This window comes from Uloborus diversus, chromosome 7, assembly GCF_026930045.1.
Source record: "Uloborus diversus isolate 005 chromosome 7, Udiv.v.3.1, whole genome shotgun sequence".
Taxonomy (NCBI): domain Eukaryota; kingdom Metazoa; phylum Arthropoda; class Arachnida; order Araneae; family Uloboridae; genus Uloborus; species Uloborus diversus.
The window spans coordinates 151,834,666-151,855,243 of NC_072737.1; the positions used below are offsets into that span (position 1 = coordinate 151,834,666).

Here is a 20,578-nt window from a genome sequence, read left to right on the forward strand (position 1 = left end):
AACCTCGTTAAAACAGAGCCAGCAATAAACTTATACTTGAATAAAAATGTTTAGAAAAATTTTATAGTGCAATACAAATTTAAACACCCATTATGAAATTTTTATATATTTTTTTGTAATTTTTGGGGTCCTTAAAGCCTGTGCTTCTCATGCTTACGCTTAAACCAGGCCCTGAATGTATTAAGATTAAGTATCAGATGCGAACATCCTATTCTACTCATTGATATTTTAATTCTGTAAGAATGTTTTCTCTAAATGATAAAAGTAAAGCCATTAAAACAAAAAATAGGAAACATGTTGCATTCATGCGCTACAAGATTATAAAAACTTTTCTAATGGCTAATAGGGAGCTTCCAACGGTAAGCAGCCACTATTATTTTAGGAAGTTTGTTTCTTTGTTTTCTTTTTTTTTTCTTCAAAAAGAATATTTTGGAGCAATTTATATATTTACAAATTTATTATGAATAAAAAAGTTTTATACATTTTTTTTTTGCATCTATACATTTTCTTCTTCTTATTCGGATTTGCAAGTCTAGTATCCTTTTTCGATTTTTCTAGAACGATGCAAGTTCCAATCAGCAGCACCAGCTAGCACTTTACTGACTTGATGGCTAATGGAATTAGTCTCTGCTTGTTAGTACTTAATTTTTACACTAGCTAAAGAAAAAAAAACAATTAGTCACTTAAGATATAATTACACATTAATTTACACAGTGAAATAGGCTAAATAAATGCATAGTAAGAATTATATATTACACATAACAAAAGATACAAATTATGTATAACAAAATTTATTAATATGACTTAAGTAGTGGGGCAGCAAAGAGAGTTTTGAGTCCCCAGAGCCCTTCGTTATAACATATATTACCAATTCTAATATAGTAGTCAAAAACATGACAAAACTTAGGTCCTTCGGCCTTCCCACCCAGGTAAAATCCCTGGCTGAGAAATTCTCAAGAGATGATTTAAGATCATAAAATTGTTTCATCGATGATTAAGGCCTAACTGAACGTTTTCCAAATCAAGCCCTTCTTCAATAACATTTTTACGATGGTAGATCAAATATGAACCAGAATTGAAAAAAAAAAAAATGTCTCAACCAAAAACAATTTTTATAAGCCATCCTTTTTCATCATATCATTGTTCCATTGATAAATATCAGATTGCCAAGTTTTTGATGCTGCCGTGATAAACAGAACAGGGCTGCCACTAAGTTATGGTCTAAAAATAGTGGTTTAAGTAGAATTTTAAATAAAAAAGTCTGCAAAACAGTTGCCAAACAAGGAAAATAGTAACTGGTTAAATGAAGGAACCAGTTATGTGAGTGATGGTCTAGTAGATGGACTATTTTCCTAGGTAAAGGATACTGCCTACAGGGCCAGATTTAAGGGAGGGCAGGCGGGGCTACTGCTCCGGGACCTCCACAACAAAGGGGCCCCCACAATAAAATTTTTACAAAATATCCTAACTTTCAAGGGTTGAAAATATCGGATATATACATATATATCAAAATATTCGGATATATATATCAAAGTATCTAATATTTTCGAAAATATGATGATCTTTTGGAACCCTGATTAGGGGCTTCCACTCCTTCATTACCCCAGGGCCTCCACATTTCCAAATCCGGCCCTGACTGCCTGAATAGATTTTGAAAACTTTTGCAACTGAAGTTCTTTTAAAGACTTACAGCCAATGAGAGCCCCTTTTAAAACTTAAATAAAAAATATGACTCCGACAAAAGTCAAAGTTTTTTAGAAACCTTTTATTGGTGAGTAAGAGTATATTATACATTTTGTCAACAGGTCATTATATATATTTTGGTATGCAATAAATCTACTTCATAATACATACTTTTTTCTTTTTCAAAAATTTGTATGGGCTTTCACATTTTTCAAAAAAAGTTCTAAATCTTTTTTTGAATGATCCTAATTTCCTCAATCAGTAAATAGGCATATATTATTAAATTTCAATTAGGATAACATGGTGGGTCACAATTAATGAAGATATGTTTCACTAGAACTTTCAGTTCAGAGACTTTCGTAAATATGCATAATCTATTTTTGCGGAATTTCTCTTCATTCATAAGCTCACATGTGTTTCTATTGAAAAAGAGATTCCTTGTGACTTTGAAAACATGCTCAAGCAAGTTTTATTGCTATTTTGGCCATCAAATAGTTCATTACAGTGTATAAACTAGGGATGCACTGATAAGCAAATTGGCCAATTAACCATTAGCTGATTAATTATAATCATAATGGCTTTTACTGCTCTCTCAGTTGAAAAAAAAAATACCTGCATTAAAAACAAAAACATATGACACAATAACATTTTTGCTCAATTAAAGGGTGTAATTTTGAAAGCAAATTGTAAAATGTTGTAGTTATGTGTATAAAAAGAGAGTACAATAACTGAAAAACATTTTTTTTTTTTTTTTGCTTGAATAGGAGTATTCTGTCAAAAGTTTGAGAGGAAGCGAGGGGAACTGAGTCAGGCTGCATATAACCACCTACTATGGTTCTTAAACAATAAAAAAAAAATATTTACTTATGTATAATAAATTCACCCATAGTTTCTTGTTCTAGGCATACTTAATATATAATTTTATTCAAAAAATAATTTTCCTGCCCATTAAAATCGGCAGTATGACTAATTACCAACGAATTGGTGCATTCCTAGAATAAACTCTCGTCAGTAAAAAGTTTGGGGAATTTTTAGCTACTTACTAGTACACAACTTTCAGAAAAGGTAAGTTACAAAATTATAAGGTACCAATTTCAGGAATTTTGCTATACTTACGAATGCATCACTTTTAACTGCATCAAACCATTAATGCTTGACAGACACAAAACAAATTCATGTTCTGCAGCATTAATATCGCCAATTGCAGCTGCAACTTGGGAGCTTTCTTGGACATCACATTCATCTCCACCTTTTCCTGTAGCAACTTCGCTTCTCTTTTCAGCTTTTTGCCGTCTTTTTAAGCTTGGCCAAAAGATTCAAAATCTCTTGCAGAACTATAAACTAATTAAAAGGAAAATAAATTCTTTTTAAAAAGGCATCAAGTTATAATAAAAATACAGTCGGATCCCGATTTATGCGAGGGATGCGTTCCAAGACCCCTCGCACAAGTCGAAATTTCGCGTTGTGGAACAACGCATGTTTAGAAATTTTTTGTAAGCATACCTAATTACTTCAGACAAGTGTTAACGCCCCTTAAATTGTCTAAAAACATTTCTTAACTATATATTACCGTATCTGTTATAAAGAAATGATTTTTTTCCGCATTTTAGCGTTAAATAACTAAGCATTAAAGCATTACAATTTAACATAAATTACTACTACAAAGCACAAAATCAATGAGCAATGAGAGACATGAATTAAAACAGTACGGTACTTACATTAAGTACCGTACAAACCATACTGCATCTTTGTAAACCATCTTTTGTCGGATGTCTTTTCATCCATAAGCTCATTATTTTTTGCATTGAAAAAGGCATTCCCTGTAACGCCGAAACACGTGTCTGCTGTAATTTGCAAACTGGTGCTTCTTCTAATGTTGTTTTGTCTTACCATGCTGCATTATATTAGCACTGAACAGTAGATATCGTAAACGTAATTATAATTTTTAAAAGGATGAAGATGATGGTTTATGAAAGTGTGGGAGCACCCCTCTTTCTGGCCTCTTTAAGTCACAATGAAAGAGCAGTTTCTATTCTTATGATTGTATTTTGCTCAGACATTACTCTGCGAGTTTCAGTATCAAAACTAAGTTCTGAACTTTTACGGATTTCCTTTTCTTGAATTTTAATTGCACGTATCAAAGATACACTCATACCTGATTGCTGTACTACTTTGAATCCACTTATTAATTGTTCAAGCATATTGAGAATCTTGACATTTTCTTTAATGGTCAGAAGCTTTCTCATTTTCTTTCCATTTTCGCCAACTTTAGATGAAAAAGCGCGTTTGGGAGCCATTCTATCTTATCAACGTTCATATGTAGAATGAAAAAAAAAACCCATTAAGAATCGGAGCGGTTATTTGCAGGCCTGGATTTACTTACAAGCTAAGCAAGCTATAGCTTAGGGCCCCCAACTGCCGGAAATTTGTATGATTCGTTTCAAAAATAAAGTACTTGAAAAATAAATTTTATTTTCTAGTACTTGAAAACTTTGAAAAGTTGGAAAAGTGTAGCTACAAACAACAAATGGGAGGGTGTATGGAGAAGGAATGCCAATATATGTCAAATTCAGCTCCTTGCTTTATCCTGCACAAAAAATGTAAAAACCATGGTTCTTATGTTTCTGAAACATATTAAATATTTTTGTGACTCACATGTTTCATATCTTGCTATTTATATAACTCCGAATGCAGAATTTTGGAAATTCTTTTGGTGTTGCTTGCTTTTATCTTACTTCTGCATATTGTCAATCTGTTTAGCCCAAAAATAAAATTACAATCTACTTCTATTCCTCTTTGTTTTCTGTCCCACTTGCAACTGAAGAGAAGTTGTTGTAATGAGAAATCTATAGTTTTTTTTTCTTTTACATTTAAAATAGCTGTTTCTTACAAAGTTAGAACAGGAGTTTAAAAATTTAGGATCAAGTGCTAAAATATCAGACAGAAAAGTACAAATGAAGTGAGCTAAAGAATTTTAATTGTTTTAGAGTTCTTGAAAATAATTAGTAAGTCTTTGAAAATCCGAAGCAAAGTTGGGCTCCAATTTTATTTCTTAACAAGTGCATACATTAGGAATTGTTCAAATAGGCAGTATGTTACTGTCTTGTTACCTATTTTCTAAATCTGTACACCATATGTTTTAAAGCATTTTTTACAATTGATCATTTTATATTTAACTCGTTGTATTTGTTGGTGGGTTGGAATGATAATTAAAAACTAACTGTATCGAAAGCCAATGTATTGTCTTTTCTCTTCCCACACTCTTTTTCTCTGTCAACTTCTGTCATTGATTCGTCAAATCAAAAACAATTTCTACTGTACATTATCTTAATTTGCGTATTATCTTAATTAAAGTATATAACTTTAAAAAAGTTTTGTTTGCCTATTTCTGTCCTGGTATTTTTGTAGTTCCAACTACATCTTATAAGGCTTCAAAATGCAGAACTTAATATCTATTTTTCAAACTTTCCTCCAGGGGAGAAACACCCGCACCCCCTACAATTGGGGATATTCTATACTCAACTTAAAGAGGAGTCCTGGGTCTCCAGCTCTTGAAATCATTCCCCCTCTTAAGGCCAATCCCAAAAGGACACCAGGGAAAAAGCAATCAAAAAAGCAAAAGTATTGCTGTATGTAGCAGATGAAAGAGACAAACATAGTAAAGGAGAAAAAAATTAAAAAATTGCATCTTACACCACTGAGAGAAACATTGTCCAAACTACATCAGGTGGCCCCATACCTGAAACAGCTTAGGGCCCCGCTAAGTCTAAATCCGGCCCAGGTTATTTGTATAAACTAAAACAAAGCATTGCTTAGGTTTAGACTAATACAGTGTGTGAACTTCTGATTTCAGTGATGTTCAAGGGATGAAAGTCCATTCACAAAACCAATATTTAGTGTCAACGAAGCCTACGCAGCTCCTTTCCAAAAAATTTCATGTTGCAGGCAAGCAATTTGCGTCAGCAATAAAAAAATTCATTACTTTGGAAAAAACTCGCCTTATAGTCATTTCGCGAAAGTCGGATGGCGTTGTTGCGGGATCCGACTGTATGTATGTGTTGCAATCAGGGTTGGGTTTTGGACTGTCCAAAACTGGTTTAGGACAGGACAAGTGGTTTTTACTGTCCAAAACTGTTTAAAACTGTCCGAAAGTGTCTTAAACTGCCCAAAAGTATGCTAAAACTAAAGTGTAATCTAATCAATTCGTATTTACTGCAATATTCGTGATGCATAAATATAAATATTAATTAGTTTTAATTAATGAGTATTTGATAATATTTTTCCTCAAAATGTTCACTTACGAAATATTTCACTTAAAAAAAATTTGCAAATAACGCTTTACATAAAAACTTTCTTATGTAACAGTCAGTAGAGTTATGAACGGAAATTCACAACAGTACCAAGATAACTAATTTCAGTTCCATTAAAACTCAAAAGAATGTTACTAAATGTGTAAAGTAAAGTGTGCAAAGAAAAATCTGATTTTTTAAAATAGTTTTTGCACTTAAGTTTTATATGAAGTTTTAATGAAAATTCTTTTTTCACTCATACATTAACGAACAAGACATTGATCATTAAATATATGCACTCGAGTGGCCCTTAGCTATAGGACATTTTTCAGAAGTTAAAATTGCATTGATACCCACCCTCTTATTTTGTTCCAATGGACAAAAGAACAGCCTGTGCAAAATTTCCCTTCAATTGGACAATTTCTAGGGGTACCTCAAATGCCTTGAAGTTCAGTCACACACACACACACACACACAAAGTCCTAGAAATATAGTAAAAAAAAATTTAAACTGCATTTTTCTTTAACATCACAACAATTTCTAGAGAATAAATACATTTTATTAGGACTAATAATTTTTATAGAATCAAAACATAGTAGAATAAACCAATGTTGAACATTATTCTTTCTTAAGTCAGGATTTAGTATCAGAAGTGCAATTTTTATGGTCTTCAGCAATGATGTGTGAAGCAATTTTTTTTCCTCCCTTTCATCTTCTCTGAAAATATTATTGTGTTTCTGAATCAATTTTACACCTCTTTCTGCAGCATCATTCACAAAAAGTGTTTTGTCAAGTTTTTCCATTAATAATATAATATCTAAATTCATCCTTCCAAGTTGAAGCCTTTGTTAAAGAAATCAGAGCTGATTGTCGGGTAAAGAAATATTTTGTAACAGGTATTTCAAAATATTTATCAGCTTCTAGCATAATTTGAGTCATAATTCTCTTAACCCTAGTTGGAATAATATCATCTAATAAGGAAAGAGTCATAGTTTCGTGAACCAAATTTAAGCCATGGCTTAAAATTTTTTTGAGAGTAACTTTCTGATTTCTGGATCAATATCCTGATAATTGATCATGTGATGCATGAATAGAAAATCTGGATAGGGAGCTTTTACAGCTTTTGGGGAGAGAAAGCAGGTTCGAATGTAGACTCGAGCCCAAGAAAAATACATGATGTTCTTAAAGCGTTCCTCTCCCTTTTAGATAGCTGAAATTGACCCTAAAGTAGTTAAATCTTGAATACGTAAAGAGCCTTTGAGATCCACCTAGCATGACTTTATAGTTCCTGGCTTACAAAATGATATCCCATTCCTTAAAATCCCGGTAAGATTGTTATAGCTAATTCTAAAAAATCTTGATGATCATCACGCTGTTGTTTCTGAATAGAAAGTTGTTGTTCAAGAAATTCGAGCATGGTTGAGAATATATCATCAAGTACTTCCATAGTTACCAGATATATATCTTATTTGTCAAATTTTGTCCTGGTTCTCTGTCACTGTCGTCAAAACCATCGTTGCTTGAGATGTTTGAAACTAGAAGCTAAATCATAAGCTTTTGATGAGACATTGTTATTCCATTTCTTCATAAGTTCTTTTCGTTTGAACAACTCCCTTTTGGAGCCCGGGCGTCCTTTTTTGCACTGAAGAATTCAGAATTTCCTATTATTTTCATTTTTGATGTCTTTCAAAGCATATGTACATGCACTGTCAGAGAAATAATCCGTATTTTCAAATCTCTCCCCTCAAAAAGATCTTTTCTCCTCCTTTTTTTAACCTGAAATTATTGAAAAAAAAAAAAAAAATCTGTAATTATTTCATGCATTATAGAGTTAGGCTAACTTATCAATTCAGTGTCCATCCTTCTAGTAGGAATTGGTGAGTTTTTGCCAGGAAACAGAAATTCTTGAAGCAATAATGCTGTACTTCTTGCTTTTTTGTCATTGTAAAAAATAAAAAAATGCTTAAAATTTGCCTATTTGATGGCATTTTTACTACAGTAATTTAATTTGAGAGGTAATCGAGAAGATCTACATAAAAATCTCTTCTTAACTTGCGTGAACAACTACCGGTAGACCAGGGTTCGTACGCTCCTTCAAAACTTCTTCATTTAGGAAATTGTTTTGAAGGGCCCTTCAAACTCCTTCATCACTCCTACATAACCATCCTCTATGACAGTCTTTTAAAATACTTTGATCAAGAACTATTAGCTTCGCCACAAGGGCAAAGAGGGGGGGGGGGAGAATTCTGTCTCAACTGAGTTGATCGCAGTTGGGAAAGAAAAATAAACACGTTGAGATTTGGCATATTTTATTGTTAAATTAAACACTTTCTTTTTTTTAATAAATAAATGTAACGTAGCAGTTTTGTATATTTTGCTATTTAATTTTTATATAGATGTAATTTACAGATTGATTAACAGAGTTCATAAAATTTGAAGGTTAAGAGAAATTCTTAGGTTGTCATTTGAAAAGTAATATTATCTGGAAGAAATAATTATTTGTAGGAGAAAAACATTTGCCTGTAAAAAGACATCACTGAGCATAAAAAGGGCATTGAAACTAAGAAAGACATATAATTATTCCTGAAATCGAACAGTTTGAGGAAGACTGAAAGGAAACAAATGTCAACAGCTCACACTTTTTTTTTTTTTTTCAAATTTAGTAGGTCGATCAAGTAAGATTTACAAAGTAAATCAATGTTTTAGTGTATTTTACTATTAAATTACAGCTTTTTATTTTGAAATTTTAATGTAGTATTTTCGCATATTTATTTATTTTTCATAAAGATGTGATTTACAAATTGCTTATAGAAGTCATAAAATTTGAAAATGAAAATATTACATTAGATGACTAAGATGACTTATATGAAACTATAGTTCTCATACGCTTATATTTTAAAGTTTTATGATTATTGCTTTTCCCCCTACCACACTCTCAGCCGTAAAAGTCAGTTTGTCTAATTACTGTATAAATGTTTAAAAATACATGAAGTTTTTTTAATGATTGTGTTAAAAAAAAAAAAATTGTTTAGTAAATAGCAGTTTTGACATGATAAATGGGATCCTTCACAAGTGATGTCATTGAAGGGGAGACAGGTTCATGAAATTGTGACAAGGGGAGAGAGAGGGTGAGAAAAAGTGACACAACAGTTATTAACACAATATGTTTACAAAAAATATGACATGTGACTAGGCCAGGAGTAAGGTGTAGTGTGACACTTTGACAAAGAGGGAAGGGGGTCAAATATGTTGAAAAAAAGTGATATTTATGCACTGCACTATAGTACTCCTTCAAAATCTCATTTTACTCCTGCAAGATGCTTTCATTTTATTTTTGAAATCGAGTACGAACCCTGTAGATGTTGGTGCTATGTTACAAGCCTAGTTTGATCGTCACAATAATCAGGCCAAAGTTACCAGCAGCGTGAAAATTAGTGATAAAAGACAATGCTGTACTTGGTTAGAAAATAAGTCAACAATGCACATTTTGTAAAAATAGAGTTACCGCACGAAGTGAAAATTAAAGTTAAAAGATAATGTTATACTTAGTTAGAAACTAAATAAAGGATACACATTTCATAAAAATAGAGTTACAAATTTAGTTTATCTAACCACATGAAAAAAAATATATAGATTTATTTTGTAATATCAATTATACATTAATCATAAGTGTTTTCTTACATTCACTCAACAAAAGTAAATGCCATGTTATAGAAAACACTGCATGCTAACGAAGTTAATAAAACTGAAACTAAATTAAATTTCTACTTAATTTTAAATACACTCATAAATTTATGTGTTCTTACAAAAATAACTCGGCTAAATATTCACAGAGAAGCTTTTGGTTAGATTGTTGTAGAAATGATTGCAAAAACGTCATGAGTCACTAGCGTTGTCTTGGGGAAAAAGCTTCGAAAGAGTCAGAATCAGAAAAGAATCAGATGAAAAGCGGGAAAGCTGAACAAAATCTCAAGAAAAAGCAGTTTGAATAAAATAACACTTGTGACAGGAAATAAGGCCATAAAAAATCCAGATCTGCTAGAAATTTGCTTTTAAACTTGAAAACATATGAATAAAATGTTTTTTCGGTGAAATTTCGACAATTTCATGCTATTTGAGGCACCCTTTAAACTTTTCCGATTGAGCTAATAATTTGCACACATTATTTTTTTGTCCATTGAAACAAAATAGGGGGGTGGGAGCTACATTCTCACAAAGTGGAAAAATAAGGGCCACCCTAATATGCACTTATATTTTTTAACTTGTGAAAATTTCTTTTTGAAATTCATATTTTTAATACATTTTGCAATTTCAAAAAAATCGTCATTTATTGTATTTAAGTCAGTTATTGCACTATATTTTGAACACTTACATTTGCATGCATGCATAAATGTCGAACTATTATGAAAAAAAAAACCATGCGGACGAACAAATTAAAATTCTTAATAAAGAATTAAACTTCTATGTTCCTAGAATAGATTAAGCTGTACAAATAAGTTATATATATATTATTTATACTTGAATGTCCAGTCCACATTGAATAAATATTCAATTTAAAACATAATTTTGACACATTTTGCTCTGTTTTTGATACTTTCTCACAAAATACAGTTTCACTAAAAATGCAGTTTTGGACAGAATGGTAAAAACCATGGTATTTACCATAGTGTCAAAAACCTCGCCAACCCTGTGACAATGTTATTAAAGTAAGTAGTAGATTTTAACTTTCAGCTCAAAAGTCAACACTTAGCAAAAAGGTCAATTGGACCAGAATTGAATTAGAAAAAAAAAGCTGTTTTCAATGTTAAGGCAATAAAAACTACACTTACACCTTTCTTGAGTGTGAGACCTCTTTACAAGTATTCACAGCAGTAGATTCCTCTAGTAGAGATATCTGACTGTTGCAGGAAATTACAAGAAGCAGTTTTATTTTTCTACAATTAAAGTAAAGAGTGAATATTTAATTTAAATACAATTATAGATATAAATATGTTAGTAAGGAAATAAATCCGGCATACACTTACACTGACAGAATTTATTCTTAAAGTGTCTCCTGGTAACATTGTTTACAAATTATCCCTTTCAGACCCAAGCAAAGAATGAAAGCTTAATATTTTGTACAATGAACTTGAATAATTGTTTTGATTAGTACAAAGTAGAAAAGAGTAATGTTTTTTTTTCTATTTGAGGGTGGGCTTAGAGGGGATGTATCGCATGTGATATAGTAAGAACCAGACACTACAATCAGGAGTGTTTTATTTCTGAATAAGATTTGACTAGTTTGTTTAGTTATAGTGCTAACAACACAATATATGCACAGCATAAATACTAGATGAAAATAAGCTTTATTTTTATGTTGTGGTAACGTTACATGATTCTTTTTACTTTCATGAAATGGCTTAGAACAACTTCTTTTTGCAATGAGACAAGTCAAGGAAAAAAAAACTTGCAGTCTCTACAATGGGTATAGTACTTTGTCAATCATTTGCAACTGAATGAGCTCCAATTAGAATCACAGTGACTAATAAAATCTAAAATTTCGACCAGTATTAAAATTTTACTGAGTAAAAAATGGAAATTAAAGAAAAGGGCATAACAACATATATAGCAAACAATTCCAGTAAAAAATTAAAATGAATTGAAGGATTCGGAGGGGGGGGGGGGGTTGGTTTTACTAACCTTAATTGCTTACATCAATACACCTCCCCCCCCCCCCAAAAAAAAAACTGAAACTGACATAAAAGTTATTTCCAAAAGCCATCAAGTCCCATTGCATCATAAATATACAAATAAATTGTACAAGCTACTGTGTGGTAATATTTCAGAGAAATTTTTTTTCTTTGGCTTTAAATTAGTGCAGAGTACATATAAAAAGGTGGTCCCCCCTCAAACATGTTTCTCTCAACTACAGCATTGATTACACTTCAAAAATTTATTTTTCTAGTGCTTACTAAATAATTCTATTCTTGAAATCTTCATAACCTTTATCCTTGCACTATAAATAACTCAACGAAATACATATTTGACCTTTGATACAGCATACAAATTTAGCATAGTGAGTATTAGAAATAATAACCACACATTGATATTCATCGAAATAATTTGAACGAATGTAATTGTAGAACTAATACTTCTTAATTCCTTACTTCTGAAATGCTTACTAATTTGGAGCAAGGACCCATTGAGATTAAATCTCTTATCCCTTTTATATCATAAAGATCTGTTAAGAAAACAATTAAGCCATGGTTGTCAGCTTTGGTACTAAAAATGCCAGTGTTTAAACCGAAATTACTAATATACACCAGCAGGCTGAATTTGCAAAACTTGTAACTGAATAATTACTAAATTCCGCATCTAAAGTAAACTCCGTCAAAGTAGCAAGTTTCCAGACTTTACCGCTCAGTGGATTTCCAGTTTCGGTTTCAAGAATGAGGAGGGGGGGGGGGGGGGGGCTCTGGTCACAAGTCAGAAGCTTCACCAATCAGGCCACCACAGTCCCTATATGACAGGTTGATGGCATCCCTCCCTACTGCAGAAACAACTTAAGAATTCAATTCATCTCTCTCCCCCAAGGTACAAAGGTGCACACCCTCTCAAATGTTACAGATTATTCATTTAGAAAGAGACTGATCTCGCACCGAAAAATAAGACAAAACAACCCTCTCAATAAAAAGCCCCTTTAAATTTCAGTGGTGCTGTTTGTGCTATAGACCCCCCCCCCCCCTCTTTTTAGTGGGCACCCCTATAGAAGTCAACTCAATTTTGAAAAACTTGAGTTTTAATTACTCAAAAACGCAGTTGAAACATTTCAAGATCTCAATTTGAAACATTGTGAGATATGAATTCAAAATACCCCAGCAGTCAATCACTCGAGTTCCCGATTTCAAAAAGTCTCGATTATCAGAAGTACTTGATTCCCGAGATCTTGATTATGCCCATCACTAGTCTTTATGGTTAGCTTAACAAAAGAGCTTGATGGGCCGCAAGCAGCCTATCAGCTACTAATCCGGTATTGCTGGTTTAGTCACCTGCAAGATTTTGAATGCATACAATGAGGATTAAAAAATTTTCAGCAGAAATTGTAATTGACTGGCAAGGCCGCTTAAAAAACTTGAAGGCTGGAAGAGATCTTGGCTTTATGCTAAAATTATTGCTAATTCATTCGAAAAACATTCAGCATAACATGTATAATTGCTTTAATTCCTTTTCTGCAATGAATTGGATAACTTCTCATGCTCCTTCTTTATGAGGGTTTTTTTGTGACCCTCTTTTAAAATAAGCCTGGTTTTTCATAACCCCTCTGAATAACACCACCCCCTAGCACCAACAAATGACCACTTCTTTATACACATACATTTTCCAGATGTGCTAACTGAAATAGTTTGTCAAATGGTTAGTATCATAAAAAAATTAAGATTAAGTCAGTAAACATGATAGTAAGATCATGGGTTATCAGTCAATGGTAACTGTAGGTTATTGCCATGGATGGATCCAGATGATTACCTTTCAATAAATTCCAAAACCTCCGCCCTTTAACATCACCGATGATTGTCACAAATTAAGTTTCTTTTGCTTTATTTCTATTTGTTGGGAGTGGATTGGGACGTCCTGAACCCTTTCCTTTAACTAAACGTCATCAAAGGTGTCCTAAAATTGCTTTTTTGAATTTCAATTTATACTTTCTAGGGGGGATCTCCCGAACCCCACATAATGTCATCTACAATAGAGTTTTTGGAACTTTGAAAAACTACCTGTGTTCCGATTAATATTACTAAAGTGTTAAGCAACATGCTACGATTGCATTTTCAAGACAACAATTCTGAAAAAATTCCCATAGAGAGCCCACTTTTTCACAACATTATACATCATCTAAAATTACATTTTTGGAACTTGAGAAACAAAAATAGGTTGAGGGACAGTTCCTGCATCTCGGCTCAAGGAGGAGCCGATTGTTCCTCCCTTGCATCCGTCCTTGGTTATTATAGAACCATATCATAAAAATCGGCACTAAATAGGTAGTGTAAGGCTTACTTATGGTCAAATATCTGTTCAAACAGGAGAGTATAGCACAGCAAGACTCGGAAAAGCTCCGACTATTGTGGCAATTATGTAGTGAATTTCTGTTCTTTAATCCATGACTGAAGAGAGAAATCTTGAAATATCTCTAGAGACTTTGTAGTGGCTTAAAAAAAAAAAAAAAAAAAAAAAAAAAAATCAGGACACAAAATTACAAAAATATCAGAACACTTAACATTTTTTAAAAAGTAGTGCACATATATACTATTGCACTCAGTAGCAAAATGAAATGTATATCATCAGATATTGCAAACAAGTTTAGTACACATGTTTTTCATTTATTATTATTATTATTTTTTGCACTGGAAATTTGTCATAAAAAGACCAATGCAAATTGTAGGGCTCACAACTAGACACTGTTACAAGTTTCTAAAAGTCCATTTTTTTTTTCAAATTCAGGCCCTTGTTAGCTTTAAAATATCGGTTCCATTTCGAGTTTTACTCAGTGATTCCTCTGTCCCCTTCTATTTTTTTCTCAAACAAAGTATCAACAGTGGCAGATACAAGGGGAGAGTCATGGAAGCTGGAGGGTCATACCCCCCCCCCCCTAAACAATCGAGAACTTTATGTGTAAAATGTAGATGATTACAGTATCTTAACATTTCATTTATTATTTTTAAAAGTAAACATTTGAACTACTTCATCTCATTCCTCATGAAATCAATTTGCAACGTTTATCCCCAGTTAGGTGTCTTATTCCAGGCTGATTTGATGCTTTTTATTTAACCGCAAGCAGTTTTTGAAATTTTTCGTACCTAAAACCGTAGGTTCGTTCACGGGGGTCGTCATTCTTCAGCTAACCCTCCCCCCCAAAATAGTTTTCTGTATCAGCCCCTGAGTATCAATATATTGTTAATAACATTACCATACTTGAAAGTTATGAATCAAATGCTGAGAGAACAGCTAGATGCAATATACCAACTGGAGTTCAAAACTATTGGTTAGGTGTAAATAATTCATTCAGCATAATTTCTAGTGTTTAGCAAAACACTATAAAACAGAATCTATCGATTAATCGGCTAAAATTCAATAAGCATTGATACATCCTCTATGCGATAATACCTTTAACCAGTCATGTTTTTTCTTTATGGGTATATGTACTCCCAGTAATCCATTACGCACAATGTGTATGCGATCATATACATAATATATCACAGTATGAAAATTTTTGAAGCTTGAGGGTAAACGCTATATGTCTAAAAAATGTTTGAGAGTATATAGCGTATATGGAGAACACCACTGCTTTTAACATGAAAATGTTTGTACTGATTAATCCGTTTCCAATGGCGGGTAGGTAAATCAGCAAAGCAGTGGATTACCAATTACTGCCGGAGTCTACTAATTACTGCTGGTTAACTAGGGAACTGCTAATTTTAACCTTTTGAAGTTCAGATTAAGGACCTTGAATAAATTAGGTACTTTTCCCAAGGAACAAACTGAAAACCTGTTGGGATCATCAGGACAAAAAGTTAATGCTCATGACAAAATATTTTTTATCAGGATAATCAGGACAATTACGAAGCCTGCTGTGAGCAATTCAAGCAAACAAACGGAAAGCCTCATTTTAGTGTCATGCCAGCACTAATAAAAGGAATTGAAAAAAAAAATAGGCTTCATGAGAAGTTTCAAGTTTATAGACTCGTTCGTTCACAAACAAAAGAACAAATTTAATGGTAGCAGTAGGTAATCACAGAGTACAAACCTGTATCGGTTCAAACTATCATGAACTCATCGATATTTTTATTAAATAAGTAACATTGAATTATATATACGAATTGATACGTAGCTACAATACGACTTACAATCTGTAATCTGTAAACAAACATCTGTTCGGTTTCCGCTGCCGTACAGTGACGTGAAAAACCCGTCAAACAGGTCACGTGAACCAGCCGGCATCCTAGCTGTGGAGACTAGGCTGCCAGCCAGCCGGCAGCCAAGTCTCGGCCAACAAGGGAGGGCGCTTCTTTGAATTTCTTTTTGATATCTCTCACAAAAATGGAAGAAAGCAATGATCCTAAACTGATGGGTATGTAATTAGTAAGTTATATAATTCAATTTTCCACTAACGGAATATTTTTTAGTTTGGTTCAGCGCTGAACTAATAACTAATATACTTAATTTTTACCAAATGTACGCAATACGTACATTAAAATGGGCTGTTTCGTAAAGACTAGATGGTGAAAAAATTAAATCAACAGATCCTTTTTTTAACTTCCTAAAAGTCTCAGTTTATTTTACACATTGTTAAAAAGTACAAATTATAACTGAAGCAGTGATGGGGATGGTCAGGGAAAAAAACCGGGTTTGCTTTTTTTTTTTTGTAAGGGGCAGCTTTTTTTTTTTTTTTTTCGTTTTCTTTTATTTTTTTTGAAGCGGTTTATTTATTTTTAAATTTGTTGCGAAATAATGACTCAGAAATTTATAATGTACACATTCGATTGCTTTTTTTTTCTTTAAGTACCCTCGTTAAGTAAGAAAGTAAAGTAAAAACACATACTTTCATAATGCTGGAAACTAAAATAATTCAATATCTCTGTGCATCAAGTATTGTTTGTTTTAGTCACTTTTCTAGCTATATATTGCTGTGCAGTAGTTTTATATTACTTTAATCAAAGTTGCTAAAAATTTAAGACAAAGAAAAGAAAGCTACCTAGAGAGCTTTGACCAAAGCTAGAAGCCAACTAGGAAGTCCCGACCCAAAGGACTAATTTGATGTTTTTTCAATGAATTTTCACTTTTGAATAGCTCTGATTTTAACCAAATGATTTTTTTTTCCGCAATATCTCTGATATTGTGAACACAGAAGACTTTTTTTTTTAATTTAATGAATAACTAAATTTTACTTGCCATTGCATTTCACTGCTTAATTTCTGTGGATTGTTTGAAAAAGAATTACTTTTTTAGCCTAAACATGCCAAGAAAACAGTGTCAATAGAATGAAACCCCATTCGTTTTGAGAAACTACCATTACTCTGTAATGGAAATAACTTAGGTAAATCATCGCCAAATAAACTATTTCTCACAAGGGGACCCATATAGGGGGGCTCCAGCCCCCCCCCCCCTTAGAAATGAGAACTTCCTTGCTTTTAGTGCTTTTTTATTTGCAAAAATGTATAAAAATTTATTTTCCAGCCATTAATGAATAAGTTATTAAAAATGTCAAATTTTATCATCTCTAATCTGAACTAAAATCAGTTTCCATAGGGAAAATATTCTGCTAAACCATAGAGAAAATTTTTGAGCCCTCTCTTAAAATTTTGCATATGGGCGCCCTTGATTTCTCATTACAAGAAGATTTTATTGCTCAAAACATCATATACAGTGAACTCCCTCTATCTGAACACTAATGTGAACACCATAATATTCTGAATACATTTTGATGGTCCAGGCAAATACATGTTGTATTATCCAGTCTCCCTCTATAATGAACACCTCCATAATCTGAATACTTTAATTCGGTCCCTTGAGTGTTCAGAATAGAGAGAGTCCACTGTACACCGTTACAACAGGGCATATTTTAAGGAAATTTGACTCTGTGGGCAACTCTAACTTCCTCGGATGGGGGGGGAGGTATTGTAAATGTGCAGTTTATGTTAGTTGAATAATCGTCAAAAAAGAGTTGAGGTGTGAAAATTGGAATTAGGAAAATTATTGCTAATAGTCGTTTTGTTCGATAGGAAAAGAGTGTAAAGAACATAAACGCTGTGACTCAGCATTTAAAATAGTTCAAACAGGCACTGAGTTTTTGAATTTTTTTAATTTCAATTCATTACAATATAACCATTCACTTTTCATTTTAATACAACCAAATTCAAATAACATTGTCTTTATCAAAAAAGGATTTCACATAAAACTTCTCTTCAGTTCTTTTTTTTTTTTTTTTTTTGGTTGGTGGAGGCATACCGTAGTTCTCTTCTACATCACTATCATCTTTATCTGCAATTTCAATCTCCACAGTACTAGTGATATCAGATTTTTCTGGTAAATTTGTGCCTTCATCATCAATATCCTCTTCATCTGTGAGCTATCAACTTCAGGGGCAATTGAAATTATGTCTGCTTAAATTTGGTCTGAGAACAAATATTCGTGAGCTTCTCCAATTGTAAGAAATTTACAAGGCATACTATTTTATAATATTCACGAGTAATTGGAATAACAATCTGAAAATAAAAAGAAAACTTATTTTGGTGTCTAAGATGTTTTAAATCTAAACAGAATGCAAATATGTGCTTAAAACCTCCAATCAAAGAAGAATACTTAGCGTCGGAAAAATTCTTCTGATTTTGCCTTCAATGCCCAGCGTCCTCAATTGAGGACAGCAATATGTTATGTAATATATAAAACAAAAAATGAGTGGGAAAAGATTTAATTATATTTTATATGTTCAATACAACTCTAAAGGAAGGCAATTATAAATGGAACTGATGTGATATACCCCACCCTTGGTGACTTTTTCCTGTTGGCGCCAAGAAAGCGTCGCCAAGAAAACGATGTATGACGACATATGTCATACATCGTTCTTAGCGATGCTTTTTTAGTGCCAACAGGAAAAAATCAGATAAAAAACATGATCAAAGCACTTCAGAACACAATATATATAAAAACAACATAAAAGCACAACAAAAAACATCACGAATATATGCTTCAAAAATGTACAGGGCCGGTGTTTTTTGTAAACATATTAAAATACAATGAAATAAATTATTGTATTAATTACAAGTCGAAATTAATGCATTAATTTTTTTTTTTCATCATTTCTCCGGGATACGAGCCCTCGGTCTCATAGTACTTTCGTAATGAGACCTCCGCTCGCCGGCCCTGCCTCGGTCTCATTACGAAAGTACTATGAGACCTCTGGCTCGCCAGGACCTCGCTCCGCTCGGTCCGTTATCCCTCCGACTGTTAATATACATTACAGTTGGAGTATGGTCACAGTTATGTATACTACAAGAACCCCTCAAGGATTTGTAAAAACAAAGAATTTTGGAAGTGAGAGGTTTTTTTTGAATTCTAAAATAAAGAACTTACCGTTTTATATGGTATAAATATTCACTCAGTCTAAACCAATACATCATATGACAATGGCACGTTACAGATACACACCACTAACTTTTAATTAACCTTCAAGTTTGAAGAAACTGGCATTTTCTAATGTTTTTACTTCAAAACACAACTACTGAATTTAAACTAACACAAAATAAGCATTCCTGTAAGGTATATTGCACGAAACAACACCACCCTAAGAGCGGAACATATGTGCACCTACCTCCACGGACACACGTGCAAAAAGAATTAGTTCACATCTGTACTTCCCATGTATATTCTGCAGGGTTACTAGAGCTACCGGAAAAAGTTTTATCGCCAACGTTGGCGATTTTTGAAATGAGCTAAAAATTCTATCCTCGCCAAGGGGGCGGGTATATCACATCTGTACCTTATAAATAATATTAAAACTTACCTTGATAATTTTCGGTGTAAAAATTCAAAAAGAACAAGCACATGTGGCATTAGAAAAATCGAAAAATGACGATCCAAATAACAACAATAAAAAATAACTGCAAAGATGTGGAACTGGAATAGAATATCTATAGTACTGTCATCTACCCTCAGGAACATGAAATTACAGTTTTAAGTTAGTTATAAAGCTTTTAAATAAGGATTTATTGCTGTCCTCAAACGAGGACAGTGGGCGTTAGGGGTTAAAATGTCTTACCTGCTTATAGTATTAAATACCTTATTAAAGTGTAGTTTAACAATAAAGTTTTTTTCCAACAGATAAAATAGCCAATGAACCAATTTTTGTAGGCTTACTGATGATCTTGAATAACTTTTTATCCTAGAAAGTGTACAAAAAGATCTTTCACCGTCACAGTTAACTGCTAGTGTACAATAAAATAAATAATAATATTTGAAAAAGAAAAACTTTAAGACAATTGGGCTTATTTCAGTGACATTGCTACGGGAGGGGAGGGGGAGGCACCAAAAGTAAAATTGCAATTTTTTGAAAAATACTGACTTTCTCTTGAACCAAAAAACTGATATACCTATTACCTTTCCCTTTGTTTAAGATACATTTGAAATAAACAAGGGGCCCTCAGTTTTACATCCCCTGAGTGTTTGGGCCTTGGGATGGCCCTGCACATATGCGTCTAGGGCAAGTTATTTAAAAAGTGCTCTAAGTTTTTGTTTGTTTTTTGTTTATTAAACACTTAAAATCTCGTACACAAATATTGTTGTTTCTGAAAATTGTATGAAGTTCATGTTTATGTAGAACATTGATAGTTGATAGTAAAATCTAGAAATCGTTCAACACAAGACTCATAAATCAAATTTCTATCGGTATGAACTTAATGCAAAAGCAATAGTTATCAATAACTACCGTAATTGCAACCACTAAATCTTTGCAAAAAATTATTTTTAAAAAACCTGAAAACAAATTCTTTTATATCTTATAGTAGAAAAATCGCACATTTTCATTCAAAATCTTGTTTCTTGCCCTTCCCTTCATTTTCTTTCGTTTTAAAACATGG

At 32.7% G+C, this 20,578-nt stretch overlaps 1 protein-coding gene and 1 long non-coding RNA gene across 6 annotated transcripts in view; one reads left to right on the forward strand and one right to left on the reverse strand.

Moving 5' to 3' along the window:
• Positions 1 to 450: 450 nt before the first annotated feature.
• On the reverse strand, positions 451 to 15,850 carry LOC129226090 (uncharacterized). 3 transcript variants are annotated; one of them, XR_008580767.1, is made up of 5 exons: positions 15,751 to 15,850; positions 14,004 to 14,154; positions 10,802 to 10,906; positions 2,800 to 3,024; positions 451 to 657 (listed from the first exon to the last, which is right to left on the reverse strand). It is a non-coding gene; the product is annotated as an uncharacterized LOC129226090 (long non-coding RNA). The 3 variants fall into 3 exon arrangements; XR_008580768.1 differs by lacking the exons at positions 10,802 to 10,906; positions 14,004 to 14,154; positions 15,751 to 15,850 and adding an exon at positions 6,330 to 6,446 and having other exon boundaries at positions 463 to 657; XR_008580769.1 differs by lacking the exons at positions 10,802 to 10,906; positions 14,004 to 14,154; positions 15,751 to 15,850 and adding an exon at positions 3,839 to 4,451 and having other exon boundaries at positions 463 to 657.
• Positions 15,851 to 15,994: 144 nt separating this feature from the next.
• The window catches only part of LOC129226089 (uncharacterized), a 32,482-nt gene continuing 27,898 nt past the window's right edge, over positions 15,995 to 20,578 (forward strand). Inside the window, exon 1 of one of the 3 annotated variants that reach the window (XR_008580766.1) lies at positions 15,995 to 16,074. Coding sequence is in view for 1 of the 3 variants with exons in the window: in XM_054860679.1 (XP_054716654.1) it covers positions 16,044 to 16,074 (31 nt within the window). In the remaining 2 variants the exon portion in view is untranslated. Of the gene's footprint in view, positions 16,086 to 20,578 lie in introns of all 3 variants that reach the window. The other 2 variants (XM_054860679.1, XM_054860680.1) reach the window with 2 other exon arrangements.